This window comes from Engraulis encrasicolus, chromosome 2 (genome assembly GCF_034702125.1).
Source record: "Engraulis encrasicolus isolate BLACKSEA-1 chromosome 2, IST_EnEncr_1.0, whole genome shotgun sequence".
Classification (NCBI taxonomy): Eukaryota; Metazoa; Chordata; class Actinopteri; order Clupeiformes; family Engraulidae; genus Engraulis; species Engraulis encrasicolus.
In genome coordinates this window covers 34633098-34651016 of record NC_085858.1, presented here as the reverse complement: position 1 = coordinate 34651016, position 17919 = coordinate 34633098, and the positions used below count along the sequence as shown (strand labels likewise).

The 17919-nt window shown below is 43.8% G+C and overlaps 1 protein-coding gene across 1 annotated transcript in view; it reads left to right on the top strand.

Moving 5' to 3' along the window:
- Positions 1-17919, top strand: part of col5a3a (collagen, type V, alpha 3a) — a 156878-nt gene that overhangs the window by 92250 nt on the left and 46709 nt on the right. The window contains exons 23-39 of the mRNA XM_063187356.1: positions 1770-1823; positions 2294-2338; positions 4974-5027; positions 5788-5832; positions 8940-8993; positions 9926-9970; positions 10572-10625; positions 10985-11092; positions 11757-11810; positions 12981-13034; positions 13344-13388; positions 14906-14959; positions 15275-15319; positions 16145-16198; positions 16468-16521; positions 17431-17484; positions 17730-17837. Of these exons, the coding sequence (XP_063043426.1) occupies positions 1770-1823; positions 2294-2338; positions 4974-5027; positions 5788-5832; positions 8940-8993; positions 9926-9970; positions 10572-10625; positions 10985-11092; positions 11757-11810; positions 12981-13034; positions 13344-13388; positions 14906-14959; positions 15275-15319; positions 16145-16198; positions 16468-16521; positions 17431-17484; positions 17730-17837 (981 nt within the window). The remainder of the gene's footprint in view (positions 1-1769; positions 1824-2293; positions 2339-4973; positions 5028-5787; positions 5833-8939; positions 8994-9925; positions 9971-10571; positions 10626-10984; positions 11093-11756; positions 11811-12980; positions 13035-13343; positions 13389-14905; positions 14960-15274; positions 15320-16144; positions 16199-16467; positions 16522-17430; positions 17485-17729; positions 17838-17919) is intronic.

The window sequence follows — 17919 nt, the reverse complement described above, 5'->3', positions numbered from 1 at the left end:
GTGTGTCTAAGATGTTATAGCTATATTATTGACAGTCTTACAGGAACAGTCCACCCTTTTTTGATTTTCACATATTTGCAGTATTTCCAAGCATTATACATGAATGTGCATATCATTTTCTTCGCTTTCTTCAGTTTTATTCTTCAGATTTATTGGATCAGAATTATTAGCATAGCTTAGCATAATCACTGGAAGTGAATGGAGGCATTAGCATCAAGCCACAAATGATCACAGGACAGGATTAAATAGCCGTTTTGCACAGTGAATTTTACATTAATTTTAAAGTACTTTGTAAGTACATTTGACTTTGTTTGCCCCCGTAGACTTGCATTGCTACGCTTAATTTGGCTATACTGTTAAACTAGGCAATGGAAACACATAGACGAAAATGATATGCACATTCATGAGGGTAGACTGTTCCTTTAAATACCCTATCCACATCAATACCCATTTGAAGGAGCATGCTGTCTTACCAGACATGTTAATGCCAGCTCCAGGAAGTGTCCTTTTTATGTAGCCTCAGACATTTCATAAAGAAGCTGATCACATTTTGGCCAACATCAGTTACCAGATAGTCAACTTAATTAATGCAAACATCTATATATGAAATTGGGCTTTTTTGATTACCCTGTTTATTATTTTGTATGATCTCAAATCCAAACATGAATAAAAACACAAGGCATGTTCGATGTGTCTTGCACAAAATGCTAGGAAACCTTTTCCTGTTATAGAAAATATCCAGCTAGTGTGTGAATATTTCAGCGCGTGTTCATGGCATGCTTAAATATTTCAGTGAATATTTAGACTAGGTCAGATACCACATTGTCTGGAGAGAAATCTCATTTCCATGACGCCCATTGACAGCGCTGTAGACTAGTGTGCTGCGTATTAGCATTTTTTCCCTTCTTTTCCACTATGATTGCTGTCTTCCAAAGCCTGAAATTACACACTTCACGTGAAGCACTTTTAAACTCTGTAGCTGTGGACATGGCCCCCTGTAATAATGAGAATGTGTTATCAGAATGACAATGCCCTAGTCGTTATGTATTACCAAAGATTTTCAAGTTGCCTTTTCATCATCTCTTACACCATCACCAGGCTCTGTGTAATGTTGAAGTAGTGTAGTGCTAGAGAGATTCGAAAAGCGAGAAGTGCCAATGGGCCATTTTTTTCCCAGGGTCTAGTTTCGCAAGAATAGGGCAAATCCTCCTTTATGCAGACCTAAGGACCACTACATTGAAATGGATGAGACACATGGATTTTATCAAAGAAATCGGTCATTGTAAACTTCTGGGGTTATTGAGGATTTAGGCATACCTGAATCTATGATCAAGGAAAGCCTAATGCTGCAGCGTGTAGGTCCACTGTTTGAATTTGGTCTCTATATAGTCTTAGAATCTCTGGTAGTACTATGGTAGTAAATTCTTTTCCATGACTATCACAGCATTGCTCTGGCAAAATGGCGCGCATTATGCCATACTGGTCGGTTCTGACTATTCTGAGCAGGGGTGCCGACAGAGGGGGACAGAGGGGTCATTTGTCCGAGGCCCAAGGAGAGAAGGGGCCCAGAATGGGGTCCTCATTGCATTGCATCTATTGGGATGGGGGGACTCTTTCAGATTACTTTGTCCTGGGCCCGGCCAAAGCTGTCAGCGGCCCAATGTAATAAAGATGGTTGTGTTCTCTCTCCAGATAGAGGTCAATGGTTGTGTTTTCTGTGTTCTGTATTCTCATAGAGGTCAATGCTTGTGTGTTTTCTATCCTCATAGGGACCTGCAGGGGAGTCAGGACCCTCAGGTCAACAGGGAAACCCTGGAGTTCAGGTAGGAATTAATGCACTTTACACTCAGTGGTCTGCAGCCACCCACAGACTGCATGTTGTGTATGATATTGAAGAGTTATACTATACGTACTATATAGGAGGTGGTTGTGCTATTGTTGGCTTGCCCTTGCTATATTGCTATATCTCTTTCTCTCTCTCTCTCTCTCTCTCTCTCTCTCTCTCTCTCTCTCTCTCTCTCTCTCTCTCTCTCTCTCTCTCTCTCTCTCTCTCTCTCTCTCACTCTCTCTCTCTCTCTCTCTCTCCAACACACACACGTGCACGCATGCACGCATGCACGCACGCACGCACACACACACACACACACACACACACACACACACACACACACACACACACACACACACACACACACACACACACACACACACACACACACACACACACACACACACAAATGCCATTCTTTTACAATCCCTCTGACGCCCCTGTCTTCTTTTTGTATGTGTGCAGGGTTTCCCAGGGCCACAGGGTCCTATCGGTGTGCCAGGAGAGAAGGTAAGCACCCCTGTACTGCTGTACAAAGGCAAAGTGCAGTAACTACAGCACCCATTTTCATCACACCTCTTTTATCTTGTGACAAAGCCTTACGGTTCAAATGTGTCCCGTTTCAGAGATATTGCTGTTTGCAGTAACTACAAGTACAAAATCTGGCCTAACACCTGTACTTTGAAGACCTTTTTTTTCAATATCAAAAGTTGGCAAAGTTTGACCTTGTAGGACAGTGTACCTCTACCTCTAACCTTAGGTGCAGGCATGACCCTGTTAACCCATTGATGCTGGATTTTGCGTTGTGCAACATTGACCCTGGCGCCTGGAGCTGCATGACGCAACATTCAGGCTCATGAGATTTCAGATGTTTTATTAACGATGTTGGCATGTTAGAGCTTAATTAACACATTGTAATGCAAGACGGGTGTCTTAGCATTTAAATGCAAATTATCTCATATTTTTATGTGCTTCAGATATTTAGGTTTTTACAAGCTGACAGTACCTTTTCCCAAAAAGGGCTTAGGCATTTAGCAGCACCCATTTCTGCAGGTGCTTCAGGCATCAATAGGTTAATAAAGTGAAAACCCTGCCAGCTGCCACATATCTGCTCCAGCCATTTCAACGAATTACAACACAGGATGATGAGTTAAGAGGTAATTAGTGACATTAGGTGTGTTGCAGGCTTGTACGAAATTCCAAATGGAAAGAATTTCAATTCAAAGTAATACCATAATACGAACACTAGGTGGTGGTGTTCTATGTACTTCCAGGTGTGTTGGGAGCACAGGCAAAAGGAATATCTGGCAAGACTATCCCTTTCATTAGTTTGCCCTTGAGTGCTTGGTGTTATACAGTAAGCATGTGTGGCATGTGAGGGCTGGCCTCGGTCCAGGGATGCTCTGAGCGGAGATCATTGAGGATGAGATCCACTTGCACACCCCCTTGTGTGTAGAGCAGGGCTGTCAAACTCAAATTGACTTAGGTCCAAAATCAAAATCTGACATGAAGTCGCGGGCCATTCCCATGATAGTATGTAGTAGTTCAAATCTGCCTGCCCATATTGTGTTACATATGTGTGTGAGTCTGTTTCAATGGCCTGGGCCCACTCATATTCCTGTGACACCATGTTCAATTTCTGTAAGGCTATTCAATAATGGTGTATGTGGGCCAACTGTAATACACATTTTAAATGCTCTCGCAGGCCGGATAAAATGAGTCTGCGGGCCAAATTTTTGAGTTTGACATCCCTGATGTAGAGGGAGGGTAGTGGGACTACTACTGAAATAGAGGAGTTTGGGTAGAGGTGGAACAATTAGAGCGCTTTAGCTTAGGTGGATGGGTTAGAGGGATCAAATTTCTGTGAAGGCGGAGGCAGTAATTCAGCTGCCAATCACTACATGGGCTCCTCCCAAACTATGTTTATATATAAACATTTCTCAATACAGTTTTTCCACCCTTGTTTAACTCTTCCACGCTTGTTTACCCCTTACACCTCTTTCACCTGCTTATTTCAGCTCCCCAACACTTGACCTTAAGCACACACACAAACACACACATACACACACACACACACACACACACACACACACACACACACACACACACACACACACACACACACACACACACACACACACACACACACACACACACACACACACACACACACACACAGATAAGCACACACACAGTGTTCAGGCCAATAAGCACTCAACCCCGTTGTGCGATTACAAATGGAGGGGCCTTGTGGTACACCATTTCCTATATTGCTGTTGTGAAAAGGTCACCGACTTTCATTTCAGTTACAGAGCCCATTGAGGCATTGATTTCAATAACTGGCTGTGCAGAGTGTGAGAGTGTGACCCGGTGCTCGTATCGTATATGCGCTCTTTGATCGGTGTGCACCGCCATTGGCGTTATTTACATTTTTCCCATTTAGATGTGCAGCCTCGTCTGAGGCGGGAGTGAAAAAAAAAGCTTGCAAGTGAATAAGGGATGCATATAGCTATTCGTTTTTTCCCTCCTCTCCGTGGGGAAAGAAGCTCATTAACCTTGGAGATCATGACGCCTTGTTCGATGGAGCTAAGTTATCTGAGCGTGCACACACAATGATTCACGCTTTATGTCTCGCTTATTTTTTCTCTCCCACCCATTCTCTGTCTTTCCTCTCTCTCTCTCTCTCTCTCTCTCTCTCTCTCTCTCTCTCTCTCTCTCTCTCTCTCTCTCTCTCTCTCTCTCTCCATCTCTGTCTATCTGTACCACTTCTCTCTCCCTCTTCCAACCCTGCTTTTTCTTTCTGTCTCTCAATCTCTACCGTCCTCTGCCTCTTCCTTACTTTTTATTCGGTCTTCTGTCTCACTCTGCCTTTACATCTTTGTCCTACTGTCTTACTGTCTTACTGTCTTTTTTTCTACTTTCACTCACCATTCACTTGTCTTCTCTCCCTTTCTTCTGTTTCTATTTCTTTCCCTCCTTCCCTTTCACCTTTTCTCCCCACATCTCACCTTCTCTCTCTCTCTCTCTCTCTCTCTCTCTCTCTCTCTCTCTCTCTCTCTCTCTCTCTCTCCCTCTCTCCCTCTCTCTCTCTCCCTCTCTCTCTCTCCCCTCTCCCCCCCCTCTCTTCTCTCTTTCCGTCTCCCAGGGTCCGCAGGGGAAGCAGGGCATGCAGGGCCTTCCGGGGATTGATGGGCCGCCGGTGAGTAGTGGCGTGCGGTGCGGCGCCCGTGAAGTCATTACACTGGCGGGCGGGTGACCTCTCTGTCGGCCCCGCGTGACGATTTACTCACACGTTCAATCCAGCAGAGGAGGAGCATCATTGATCTCTTCTTATAGACATCAATTTCCTTTGGTTTTCTCAGCTATAAATGCTCCAGTATAAAGTGTTCCTCCAATGGCTCTGTGCCGTGCTAAATCTTTAATATGTTAGCGGACCCAGACCTGCTAGCATCATTCATCAAACCCACCCCTTACATCAGTTTCGCGGCAATGCTTTACCAGCGGCAGAGAGAGAAAAAAAATTAGATGTATTGTTCGAAGGTGGCTTGGGCACTGACTGGAAATATTGATACCCCTCATTAATTCCAACAATATCAGGATTAAGTCGAAAAAAAACAACCCTAATATGTTTTACATTTGTCACACTTTGTACATTGCCTTTACAGTATGTGTAGTGTATGTAGTGTTTAGTGTATTTACAATTTACAGTATGCATAGTGTATGTAGTGTATAATGTATTTACAGTATGTTTTGAATTTACATGTTTAATTTGCAGTAGTGTGCTTTAATTGACATTCATGGGGCCTCAGCTAGTGGCACATATGTACTTTGTCAGCCCTGTCTGTTTTCAAGCCTGCCAGTTTTGCATTCATGAAGAGGCCAGATGCGTTTGTGGGTTTCTCTGGTTGTCATGGTGATGCTTGAACTGACGTGTGCATGCGGGTGTGCTCTCTCTGAAGGGTCATCCAGGAAGAGAAGGACCTGCAGGAGAGAAGGGACTCTTGGTAGGTCACATTGAGATATTGTGTGTGTGTGTGTGTGTGTGTGTGTGTGTGTGTGTGTGTGTGTGTGTGTGTGTGTGTGTGTGTGTGTGTGTGTGTGTGTGTGTGTGTGTGTGTGTGTGTGTGTGTGTGTGTGTGTGTGTGTGTGTGTGTGTGTGTGTGTGTGTGTGTGTGTGTGTGTGTGTGTGTTTGAACCTCTTCACTGCATTAGAGAGGCAGAGAAGAGAAACAGTGGGGACATGCTTACAAGCCTCTTTGGTAGATTATTATATGCTGTCAAATATATAGGCCTATTTTCCCTTCTGTCTGTCTCTTTTCTTTACCATTTTTCGATGTAATTTGTGTACCTGAAAATGTATCCTGCTTTTCATTTCTTTATATTTACTGAAATTGGTCTTGCTCGATCTTTGCACATACATCAATCGGGAAAAAAATCAGTATGATTTTATTTCTTATTCTTTTCTGTTTCGCTTCTATATTTTTTATTATTTATTTTTTTGCTGTACAACACAAAGGGCTTTGAAAATAAATGTACTTGGACAATTGATACCGACATTATCTCTATCTGAAGAAAGTCTTATTCCGCCCAATCCGTGAAATAACCTTATCATTTTTTCCTTTTCTTTTTTTTTGCATGGTCTCTTGGTCTTTCTTCATCCTTATTTAAAATGTCACACAACACTTACAGTAATTTTCCATTTTCTGCCTCATGTTCTTGTTTTCAATAGCCCTGCTTTCTCCTCTCCCCCATTTTACGCTGCCTTTGTGTCTTTCCATGTTCCATAATTTTCCTCTTCCTTTTTTTCTCTGTTGCGTACACACACTCTACCTTCTAACAGCACACAAACATTTCCTTCTGCTACTTACTAAAAACGATTCACCTGTCCTCTCTGCCCACTCGATTGGATTTTAATTGTGCGGTCTTCCTGTTAAGACCAGCATGCTTCTGTGGTCAGCTCCATTGGGGACATAATAGCCCCTCGCTCGCTATCAGGAGGCCACTCTCAGGCCTTTTAGCCCATTTAGCACATCTCTCTTTTGTGGCTTGCCTTAAAGGGACACTGTGTGAGATTTTTAGTTGTTTATTTCCATAATTCATGCTGCCCATTCACTAATGTTAGCTGCAAAAATGACTCTACCTGGACCATACTAGAAAATATTTGTTTATTACTTTATTACTTTCATGTAAAGATCAAATTTGGCAATTGGCAGCCCAGTTTCAATGAGCTGCATAGTTGCAGTACCCTTTTTGACCATTTCCTGCACAGTGTCCCTTTAAAGCAGCGTTTCCCAACCAGGGGTACGTGTACCACTAGGGGTACGCGAGCACACTGCAGGGGGTACTTGAAAAAAAAATATTTTAACAAATGTATGGAGCTTAGCTACATTGGGATAGAGAAATCAATATAGAACTTGACTTAGGGAGTACTTATGGCACAACGAAAATGCTTAGGGGGCACACAAGACAAAAAAGGGAACACTGCCTTAAAGGACCTCTCCGGCCAATTTCAATGTGCTGTTGTATTGCCTACGCTACCCTTGACTTGTCAGTACCCGGTGATGCTGCATTTGTCAGCTCAGCCCTTTCCGAGATCTGAGTTATTCTAATGGGGCAGATTTTGTGTAGAGTCAAGAGTCAAGTCAAGTAGGTTTTATTGTCAATTTCTTTACATGCACTGGTCATACAAAGAATTTGAATTTTGTTTACATTTTTAAAAATTCTGAACATAGGCCTACTCCAAATATTTTCCCAAAATGTGTCGCTGTTTGCTAGTTGTCTGCTGATGTTGCATAACCTTTCGGATGTTATTGGGAATAAATCAAGATGATTTTTTAAAAATGTAAACAAACACCTGCCCACGATACAGTGACCAGGATCTCAGAAAAGGCTGAAGAAAAAATAAATCAAGATGTTTTTTTTTTTAAATGTAAGTAAACACCTGCCTCCATTACAATTACCAGGATCTCGGTACTGACAAGTCCAGGGTAGTGTGAGCATTACAACTGCATGTTGAAATTGGCTGAACTTATCCTTTAATAGCTTCCCTTCCCTCCCCTATGTCACCTGATTAGCTTTACGATACGATACGATACGATACGATACGATTAGACTTTATTGTCAGTTTTCACTGAAATTCTTTTTGCGTCCCTGAGCAACACTCGCTTGAAACAGGACATACATATAACATCACATAACAACACAAGACTATTGCACAACTGACAAAACAAAAACAAGACAAAACAAAACAAAAAGCAGAGGACACAGGCCTTTGGACTGGGATTGTAATGGAACCGCTACAGTAGGAACTGCAGCACTGTTCATGTTAAACACGCTGGTGGGTGCTGCTGTGTTACCTGTAAATACTACATGAGTTTGCATGGCCATGGGGACCTAGCCTGGGAAATCCCATGCTGCTTTGCACAAGCGCTCCTCCAGCATGGAGTCTATACCCAGAGAACAGACAAGATCATGGTCCCAAATTTGGGAGGCGATGACTGCAGTTTGTTTGAATAGATACAACTGACACGATTGGCTATGGGCTACGTATGCCAAATGATACACATTCGTAACGCCCAATAAACAGCCGTCGTCAATCGTAAACCACACACCCCCCTATGGGATTTACAGTAGGCAGGTCTACAGACCTTATCTCACTTGTGATTAGTTCTGGTGATAACCAGGCAAATGGGGACCCAGGTTCAAGTCTGACCGGGTCATTTTCCATCCCTACCCTATCCCTCTCTCCACCTCCATCCTCCTGTCATCTTCTTTCAACTATTCTACCGAACAAAAGTCAAAAAGGGAAAAAAATCTGAATTAGATTTGGACTGTTACTGTGCTGTAATGGAAATACAAAATCAGGGCCCTGCTGTGGCCAGCCGGTAGGGTACTTGTTGTCTGCCATGTGGCCGACCCGGGTTCGATTCCCGGCCCGGGTCCTTTCCCGACCCCTCCCCATCTCTCTCCCCATTTGCTTCCTGTCTACCTCTCAAACTGTCCTATCATCAATAAAGTCGTAAAAGAGCAAAAAAAAAATAATGTAAAAAAAGGAACTACGAAATCGCAGCAGTGGCAGCGCTGATTAAAACACTTTGTCCTTCTCCCTCAGGGCTTGCCTGGAGTGCCGGGACCAGTTGGATATCCAGGGGAACGTGGCGTCAAGGTCAGCTTTGTGATCTATAGTTCGTTTCTTTTTTTCCCTGCACAATAAGGTAAAATAAATAATAAACAATATGAATTCTTTCTTTCGGCAAAGCTTATTCTCACCGTCCTTCACTGCCTTTCTTTTCAAAGACACCCTCAAAGAGTTTCGCGATTTCCTCTGCCTGCCTTGATTGACAAGCTGTCGGTGCCTAAGTGGTGGCTGACAGCTTCAGGTAGAATCATTACTCTCGCAGTAGGGTAGCTGACAGCTAGGACAGGAGGGATAGGACGGCTGATTGACAAAAAAATATGTGCGCCCAAAAGAAGACAAGAGTGGGTTTTGTACCAAAAGCACAGCAACGGTGCGGCTTGGAGGATGGATGCTTTAATGTGACGGATTGTACTCGCATATCTGTGTGCGTGCGTGCGTGCGTGTGTGCATGCGTGTGTGTACGCATGTGTCTGTGTGTGTGCGTGCTTGCGTGTGTGCACACTCATACAAGTGAATGTGTGTGTGTGTGTGTGTGTGTGTGTGTGTGTGTGTGTGTGTGTGTGTGTGTGTGTGTGTGTGTGTGTGTGTGTGTGTGTGTGTGTGTGTGTGTGTGTGTGTGTGTGTGTGTGTGTGTGTGTGTATGAATAACTGCGGGAATAAATAAAAATCCTCAAAGCAGCTGAAGTGCCGCAAGGCTGATTAATTATCCTGGATGTTCCTGTGTTGTAATGCAAAATCCTCTATATCATGTTTGTTGTCTCGGAGTGCTGAGGGCGCGTGCCAAAATCAATAAGCTACTCCTCTGTTTTGAATGTTGTTATGTTGTTTTCTATGCAGTTCATTTTTAATGTGTGAACTGCTGTGTGTTTAAGTTGTGTTCTTGTGCTTTTGTGTTTCTGTAGCCACTGTTTTGTTTTTAACCTTTTTTTGTACGGGAATTTGTTGTGTTTTCCCCCCAGGGAGCTGATGGAATCCGTGGCTTGCAAGGCAGCAAGGGAGAAAAGGTGAGAGGAGAGAGAGAGGTGGTGGTGGCGGAGGGGTTGTGGGTTTGTGTGTGTGTGCATGTGCGTGTGTGTGTGTGTGTGTGTGTGTGTGTGTGTGTGTGTGTGTGTGTGTGTGTGTGTGTGTGTGTGTGTGTGTGTGTGTGTGTGTGTGTGTGTGTGTGTGTGTGTGTGTGTGTGTGTATGAGAGAGTGAGAGAGAGACAGAGAAAGGGAAGAATTCTATTTCCTGCATCCTCTGCAGGCCTGAGAAAGAGAGAGAGAGAGAGAGAGAGAGAGAGAGAGAGAGAGATGGAGAAAGAGAGAGAGAGAGAGATGGAGATGGAGATGGAGAAAGAGAGAGTAAAAGAGAGAGATATATATATAGAGAGAGAGAGAGAGAGAGAGAGAGAGAGAGAGAGAGAGAGAGAGAGAGAGAGAGAGCGAGCGATGGAGAAAGAGAGAGAGAGAGGAGTGGGGTGCTGAAGGCCAAGTGCTGTGAGATGTATCGGCCGTGACTGGAGCAAAACAAAACCTCTGTGCTCGTTACGGCGGAGCAAAGGAGATCTTGCATCATGTGTGACAGCCTTCTCTCCCTTCTCTCTGTGTGTCTCCCTCCGTGGCAGGGTGAAGATGGCTTTCCCGGGGCGAAAGGTGACATCGGCACCATGGGAGACAGAGTAAGAGTTTGTCCTTAATGACCTGAGTCAACGGTTTTGGCCGGGTATTTTCAGCTTTAAAAGACAGTTTCTGGCTGTGTTGTCTACTTTATGTAGCTGCCCAGTAGTAGGCAATGCTGTTATTGGTGTGTGTGTGTGTGTGTGTGTGTGTGTGTGTGTGTGTGTGTGTGTGTGTGTGTGTGTGTGTGTGTGTGTGTGTGTGTGTGTGTGTGTGTGTGTGTGTGTGTGTGTGTGTGTGTGTACTTTTGGGTGTGTGTGCGTGCGTGCGTACGTGCGTGCGTGCGTGCATGCACGTGTGTGTGTGTGTGTGTGCGTGTGTGCATCCGTGCGTGCGTGTGTGTGTGTGTCTTTGCCTGTAGGGTGATATCGGTGCCACAGGGCCTCGTGGTGAGGACGGGCCAGAGGGACTAAAAGGCCAGTCAGGGCCCCTGGGTGAATCTGGACCCTCAGGCATTGCTGGAGAGAAGGTACGGTAATCATAACTCAAGTTGGAGAAAAGTTTTCATTGCTTGTCATTTATCAGCAGCTCTCCAACTCACTGCTCAGTTTGTATTAGCTGTTTTTCTTCCATGGAATGCTTTCAGATTAGGATTTATAGACCACTTAGCTTGAGCGATTTTACAAAGGCTCTGCTGATTTTATTAATGATGATGTTTAAAAAAAAACATTGTTAAATTACTCCTTGAAAAGAGTCATAAACTGCAGTATATTGGAGTTGTAAACTCTCAACCACAATCTGAAAGGGAACATTAATTACTTTCTTACTGCTTTTGGTGCTTCAGAATGCCATCGGCAGGCTTTTACTTGTAGTGCGTCCCCCATAATAAAAAGGTTAGCTCTAATTCAATTTAAACCACAATATGTCTTATTGTATCGTGCACAGAAATGTTGAGTGTGTGCTAGGAAAATTAGTTAAAGCTTCACATTCTATTTCTCTATTGTTCTCATTTCCTCTGCCTTCTTCTTCTTCTTCTTCTTCTTCTTCTTCTTCTTCTTCTTCTTCTTCTTCTTCTTCTTCTTCTTCTTCTTCTTCTTCTTCTTCTTCTTCTTCTTCTTCTTCTTCTTCTTCTTCTTCTTCTTCTTCTTCTTCTTCTTCTTCTTCTTCTTCTTCTTCTTCCTTGTTTGGTTTAGGGCAAACTTGGTGTTCCTGGGTTGCCGGGGTATCCAGGAAGACAGGGTTCTAAGGTGAGTAGGTTTCAGTCTTCTGATTGCTACCATTGTTTATCTGACTCATCTCTCCTGCTAACGGGTTTGAGACCTGGGATCCAACACATCCTGGTGGCTGAGGGCTGGGCGTAGCCTCTGTGTAGGTCTTCTCAGCTCCGCCAGGGGGGAGCTCCACGAGCTACAGGTCTGGATTCCTGAGAATGTCTCCATCCTGAAACTTGCCAAAGTGTTTATTGTTTCAAAAACAATGGTGACTCGCATCGAGTAGTCACGCAACAGAATAATATTGATTGTTTAAAGATGAGAGAACAAACTCGAGAACCGTTTGGAAGGAATTTGTTTGAGTCAAGGATGGACAAATGGTCATTCTTTCTGAAGACAGATCCAACGCGGGCTCTCCCAGACCTCGTGAAAGTGAAGTGAAAGCCGAACTTGGAAACTCCATCTCCCATTGTCATTGTGACACAGCACACAAGTGTTCACTGCACACTGCACACAATGAAATTGCATGTATGCTTCACCCGTGTAAGGGAGCAGCCCCCGATGGCGCCCCAAGGGAGCAGTGCGGCGGGACAGTACCATGCTCAGGTTAACTCAGTCATGGAGGAGGATGGGGGAGAGTACTGGTTAATTACTCCCCCCCCCACCAACCTGGCAGATCGGGAGTCGAACCAGCAACCTTTGGGATACAAGTCTGACACTCTAACCGCTAACCCATGACTACCTCAAGTAGAGTTCTTGAGCTCTTGAAGCTTTGCATACCTACACAGTACGTCTGACAAGAGTCAGGCGAGGCAGGGCGGGCCGAGAGTTATGGCTGATTGAATCGGTTGTTTTATTTATGGCCCCTCAGAGCACAGCACTAACGAGGGTTTATTATTGGAGTCAATGTAGTGACCCAGGGTTATTTATTGTTGCGTGGCTCAGTAGCTAATTACTGCCTAATTTAATGTTATGGCTTGATTAATCACAAATTAAAGCTTGTCCATTCAATAGCCTGTTGTTTTGGTTTTGTGAACCCGGCTGTGGGTGTGTGTGTGTGTGTGTGTGTGTGTGTGTGTGTGTGTGTGTGTGTGTGTGTGTGTGTGTGTGTGTGTGTGTGTGTGTGTGTGTGTGTGTGTGTGTGTGTGTGTGTGTGTGTGTGTGTGCGTGCGTGTGCGTGTGTGTGTGCGTTTCGTGGCTCTGCAGGGATCCGTCGGCTTCAATGGCATGGCGGGAGCGATCGGCGAGAAGGGGAGACGGGTAAGGCAAACGAATGAATGAATGAACAAACTTCCCATCCCTTGTGTACTGTGCATCACCGCTCTCTCTCTCTCTCTCTCTCTCTCTCTCTCTCTCTCTCTCTCTCTCTCTCTCTCTCTCTCTCTCTCTCTCTCTCTCTCTCTCTCTCTCTCTCTCTCTCTCTCTCCCTCTCTCTCTCTCTGTCTCTCTCCATCTTTCTGTCTCTGTCAGGCACCCCATGCGGTGCTGAGCCACCACCAGTTTGATGTAGTGATCTTGTGTAAGTGAGTGTCCATCCGTAAGCATTTTATTTTTCTGCTGTGTTTCCAGGGGCCTGCTGGACAGCCGGGCGGCGAGGGAGAACGCGGGCCTGATGTGAGTGCACCACGGCAGGTTCACTGGCAAAATGTTTTACTGGGCCCGGAACGAAATCATGTGAAAGGACCCCCTCCACAACGCAGACTATGTAATGAGGAAATCAGTTCTGGGACCGCCACCTCCGTGGGCCCACCATTACATTTCATTACATTACATTACATTACATTACATTGCATTTGGCAAACGCTTTATAACCAAAGCGACTTACAAAAGAGGACATAATCATAGACAACATCACTAGCAGATACAAAGTGCACAGGAAATATACAGAACAACAAGTGCAGATGCAAAGAAGGTTTAGTTGGGTTTTTTTCACACACACACACACATACATACACATTATGTCAAGAGTCTGGCCTGGGGCTAGGCCAGCTGAACCACCACAAATGACAAACCCCCCGACCCATTATCGTCCTTCACTGTGTCACCATACCAAGCTGCTCCTGCTCCTGCTGCTGCTGCTTGGGGACCTAAACTCTGCTCCCCTCCACATCAAAACTTTCCCTTTTCTTAAAATGGCCTGTCAGCAGCGTTTGTTCAACTGTAAAGGGGAAAAACATTGCTCAAAACCCAAACCCAAACTCGAAAGATCAATCAATACCTAGCGTTGTGAAAGCAGCAGATTGCACTGTTGTTGTGTTGAAAGATGGTGGAAAGGTTTGCAACCAACAACACAAGGAGTAATGAATTTGCAAGTACAGTGTTGGCAAGGAGTGTTTCTAGTAAACCAGTCTGAAATGGCAGAGCAGGTGTTACTACCCTAAGGCCTGTCTGCTTTATACAGATGGTTTTACGCATGATACACTGTCCTGACCACTGACATACATGGACAATGTTCTTCTATTGTATTCCAGTCAACACTTGTGATGCATCCGCAATTGATATGCGAGGACTCTTCCACCCTCAATATCCGCATTCATTCCTTAGCCACGCTCAGAACCACTCAGGGCTGATAGGACTGTGGTTGTGTTTGACTGTCAATCAAAAGTAAATTATATCTGTCAATCAAGTCCACTAACAATGCTCACTGGTCATTTAAACAATTTAAATAGCTCTCTGAAACAAAGGGTCAGCCTAAAAATAATATTTGGCTTGTTTGAAACGAACAGTAACTACAGTTTGCCTGAAATAGAGAAGACTTGGCAAGAATTGGCAAGGAGATGAATAGGCTCAAGTCTCCCATAGAGATGAATGGGAATTGGCAATTTTCTTCTGGTGCCCGGGTCTAGTCCCACCCCCCGCCATTGCTTCACTTCAGATTAGAATGTGCGCTATCCCCTCTGTTCAGTATCAATGGTCCTGACTGTTCCTGACTTTACCTAACTTGCCTCTCAGCTGTTGTATGAATAGTGTTTATATGCATTTAATAGTTTGTTTTTTATTACAATGCCACTTTCATACTGTTGTTTTTCAGCATCTTACCTAAGACATGCTAAATAATAAATATGTAATTGATTGATTGATTGATTGATTGATTGATTGATTGATTGATTGATTGATTGATTGATTGTCAGGGATCGAGAGGAGGTAGAGGAGCTAGAGGCCCAACAGGGAAGCCTGGAGACAAGGTGAGACTATTTTTCAAAACATGACTGAAACATATAGTATATCAACAAGATGACAGCTGTGTGACTGAATTCATTGAATGATTGAATGACATCGTATAATCTAACATGATTCAGATTGCATAATGACTGTCACTTCCATTCGTCATATTGACTTTTATCTAAAAAATGAAGTGTAATGAAAGCTTTATGAAAACATCAACCTCAGAGGTGTGCCTAAGTGCCTTCACTTTAAAGCATTGACGATATGATCAAATTATTCTTATTATCATTACGTTATTGTTGTTTTGTAATGCCACTGAAATGGTGTGTCCTCAGGGCACTGCGGGACATGACGGCTCAGCAGGGGAGACGGGTGAGAGGGTAAGCTGCAGAAGCATCACCAGAGATTCTTTAAGTATAGAGATATGCCAACATAATAGGTTTCTATGGGCACCTAACGTGACCAAGTTCCGGTCTGCCTAAAGGGGCGTGTCATAATGCTCCTAGCATTGAATAGAACAGTCCTTGGGTCTGCCTAGGTCTGCCTAAAGGGGGATTCCCCCCCCTCCCCCTTGCAATTGTAGAACCCGGAAACAATGGGCCAATGGAATCTCTCTCTCTCTCTCTACTCTCTCTGGCATCACACCAGACACCCGTGGCTGCCATAACGGACACCATAGAATCAACTTATTGGCTGCATTTCATTGGTTTATTTTGTTCTCACACAAATTATTTTGACATTGTACTAACCCCTTAGTGCAGAGCCTATGTTATAACCCTACTCTAACCAAAATTGTAATGGCTATGTCTAAATATGTTACCTAAGGCTCTCGGTACTGTCATAGCAATGTTGTTATGATGTAGTTGAGTATTTTTAGTAAATAGTGAGTGGGCCCACCGGCGACCCCATCTGCAGTAGGACGCTTCATATTTTATTTTCTTACAGTAATGTATTTCTATTTCTGTTAGCATGGTTATTGTTTCGCCACTTCCCTGTGCCCATAAAAATGCCCAGTGTGGTGTATCATAGCATGTACCTGCTACTACGACGTTCATATTTGTACTACAGTGTAAGTGCTACTCAAGGGCTACACTGGAATACTTTCAAAAACCAAACCGTTTAAGTCTGAAAGTTGTAGTGTGCCTTTATGCTTCTGTCATCTATTTTGTTCTTTCATGGCTGTGTTGCGCTATTGTATTCCCCAGGGCCCTCCAGGACCTCAAGGAGCGAATGGGGAGACGGGGCTCAGGGGACCAAATGTAAGTGGGACACAAATTCACACACAAATACACAACACAACACATACACAAATACACATACACAAATACACAGCACACACAATACCCACGACTCAGATATGTTCACTATGTGAGTCACTTTATATGAATCAAAACACACAGCAATATTGTGGTACATGCTGCATTATACCATATTAAATCAGATCAGAAAATAAATTGTACTTGACAGAGCTGTGACATTGTGTATTTGAGTATATAATTGTGTTGTAAATGAACGTGTGTCATCTCAGGGCCCTCCTGGAAAAGATGGACTCCCAGGGCACCCTGGACAGCGGGGAGAACCTGTGAGTTTCTATTTTCTTTTCTTTATTTCTTTTTCTTTTCTTTTCTTCCTTTTTTTTAAAAAAAAAAGATGTCCATTTGAGGACCATTAAGCCTAGACACACTAACGTTTATTAGTCCTACTGTGTCATTGTAATTCCAAAAAAAAAAAAAATTGTCCTGTTTTATTCTAGTGAGTTCAATGAACACCGGAACATTGTAAACATCGATCCATGGACAATAGGTGTTAAAATAAAACAGCTTGTTTAATTCGGCCAAATTTACATTGCATGCCTATTAATGTCTATTCTCCGGCATTAAATAAACTTTGAATAAGAAGCTTATTCTCTGCATTAAATAAACTTTGAATAAAATCAATATAGCACTCCTCAATTAATGAGTACATAAAAAAACAAAAAAAACATCATTACAATGAAGCTGCAGCATTGTTGTGTTGTCGTGTGCTTGGTAGAGTAATGAAGGTCGTGCTGATGCGGAACGTGTAGTAGCTCCTCAGGCTGTGTAAAACCTGATTTCTGCCTATTAGGGCTGTAACAATATTGTATCGAACCGAGAAATCGTGATACACAGAGTCACGATACTGTATCGTGATACAAGAAGGAAGTATCATGATACGCCCTTTAAACGTTTTGATACCCATCACCCCAGAAAACAACCACATGATATGAAGTGATGGTGCTTCCAAGCATCATTATAATTATATAGAAACTTTTAAAAAATTATTAGCAGCTTCTTGTAACCTATTGTACCTACAAACTATCATATTTTTTATTCATGAAGTTTGTAATGTTGGCAAATGTGAAATCGTGGGGTGTATCGAACCGTAGGTCATGAATCGTGATACAAACCGAATCGTGAGTTGAGTGTATCGTTACAGCCCTACTGCCTATTGATTGTCTGTCTCTATTTAGGGATTCCAAGGGAAGACGGGACCCGCCGGCCCCTCCGGAGTAGTTGGCCCGCAGGTGAGTAGAGCCAACGTCAACTGCTTGGTCGGCACTGACGGCCAATCCTGTCCGGTGGTATTTTACAGACTGCGGGGGGGAAATGGATTACTTCATTTGGACAAAGGCGCAAAAGGCCCGTAACTGATTGAGTGGTAATAGGGGATTGGATTGTGGTAGGGTAGGTTAGACGACAAGGGGTTGAAGGCCATGTCTTTTACTGTGTATTCGTTTAAATGGGGATATTTCTTTTTTTCCTCGTCTAGGGCAAAGCTGGAGAGACGGGCGCCGCTGGAGAGAGAGGGCATCCCGGAGCTCAAGGACCTCCCGGAGAACACGGCTTACCAGGATCAGCTGGGAAGGAAGGAGCAAAGGTCAACACTAATGCTGTTTATGTATTACACACACGAACATTATACACCGACACTAAAGGGAAGGTTGTTGGCAGGTTCACAT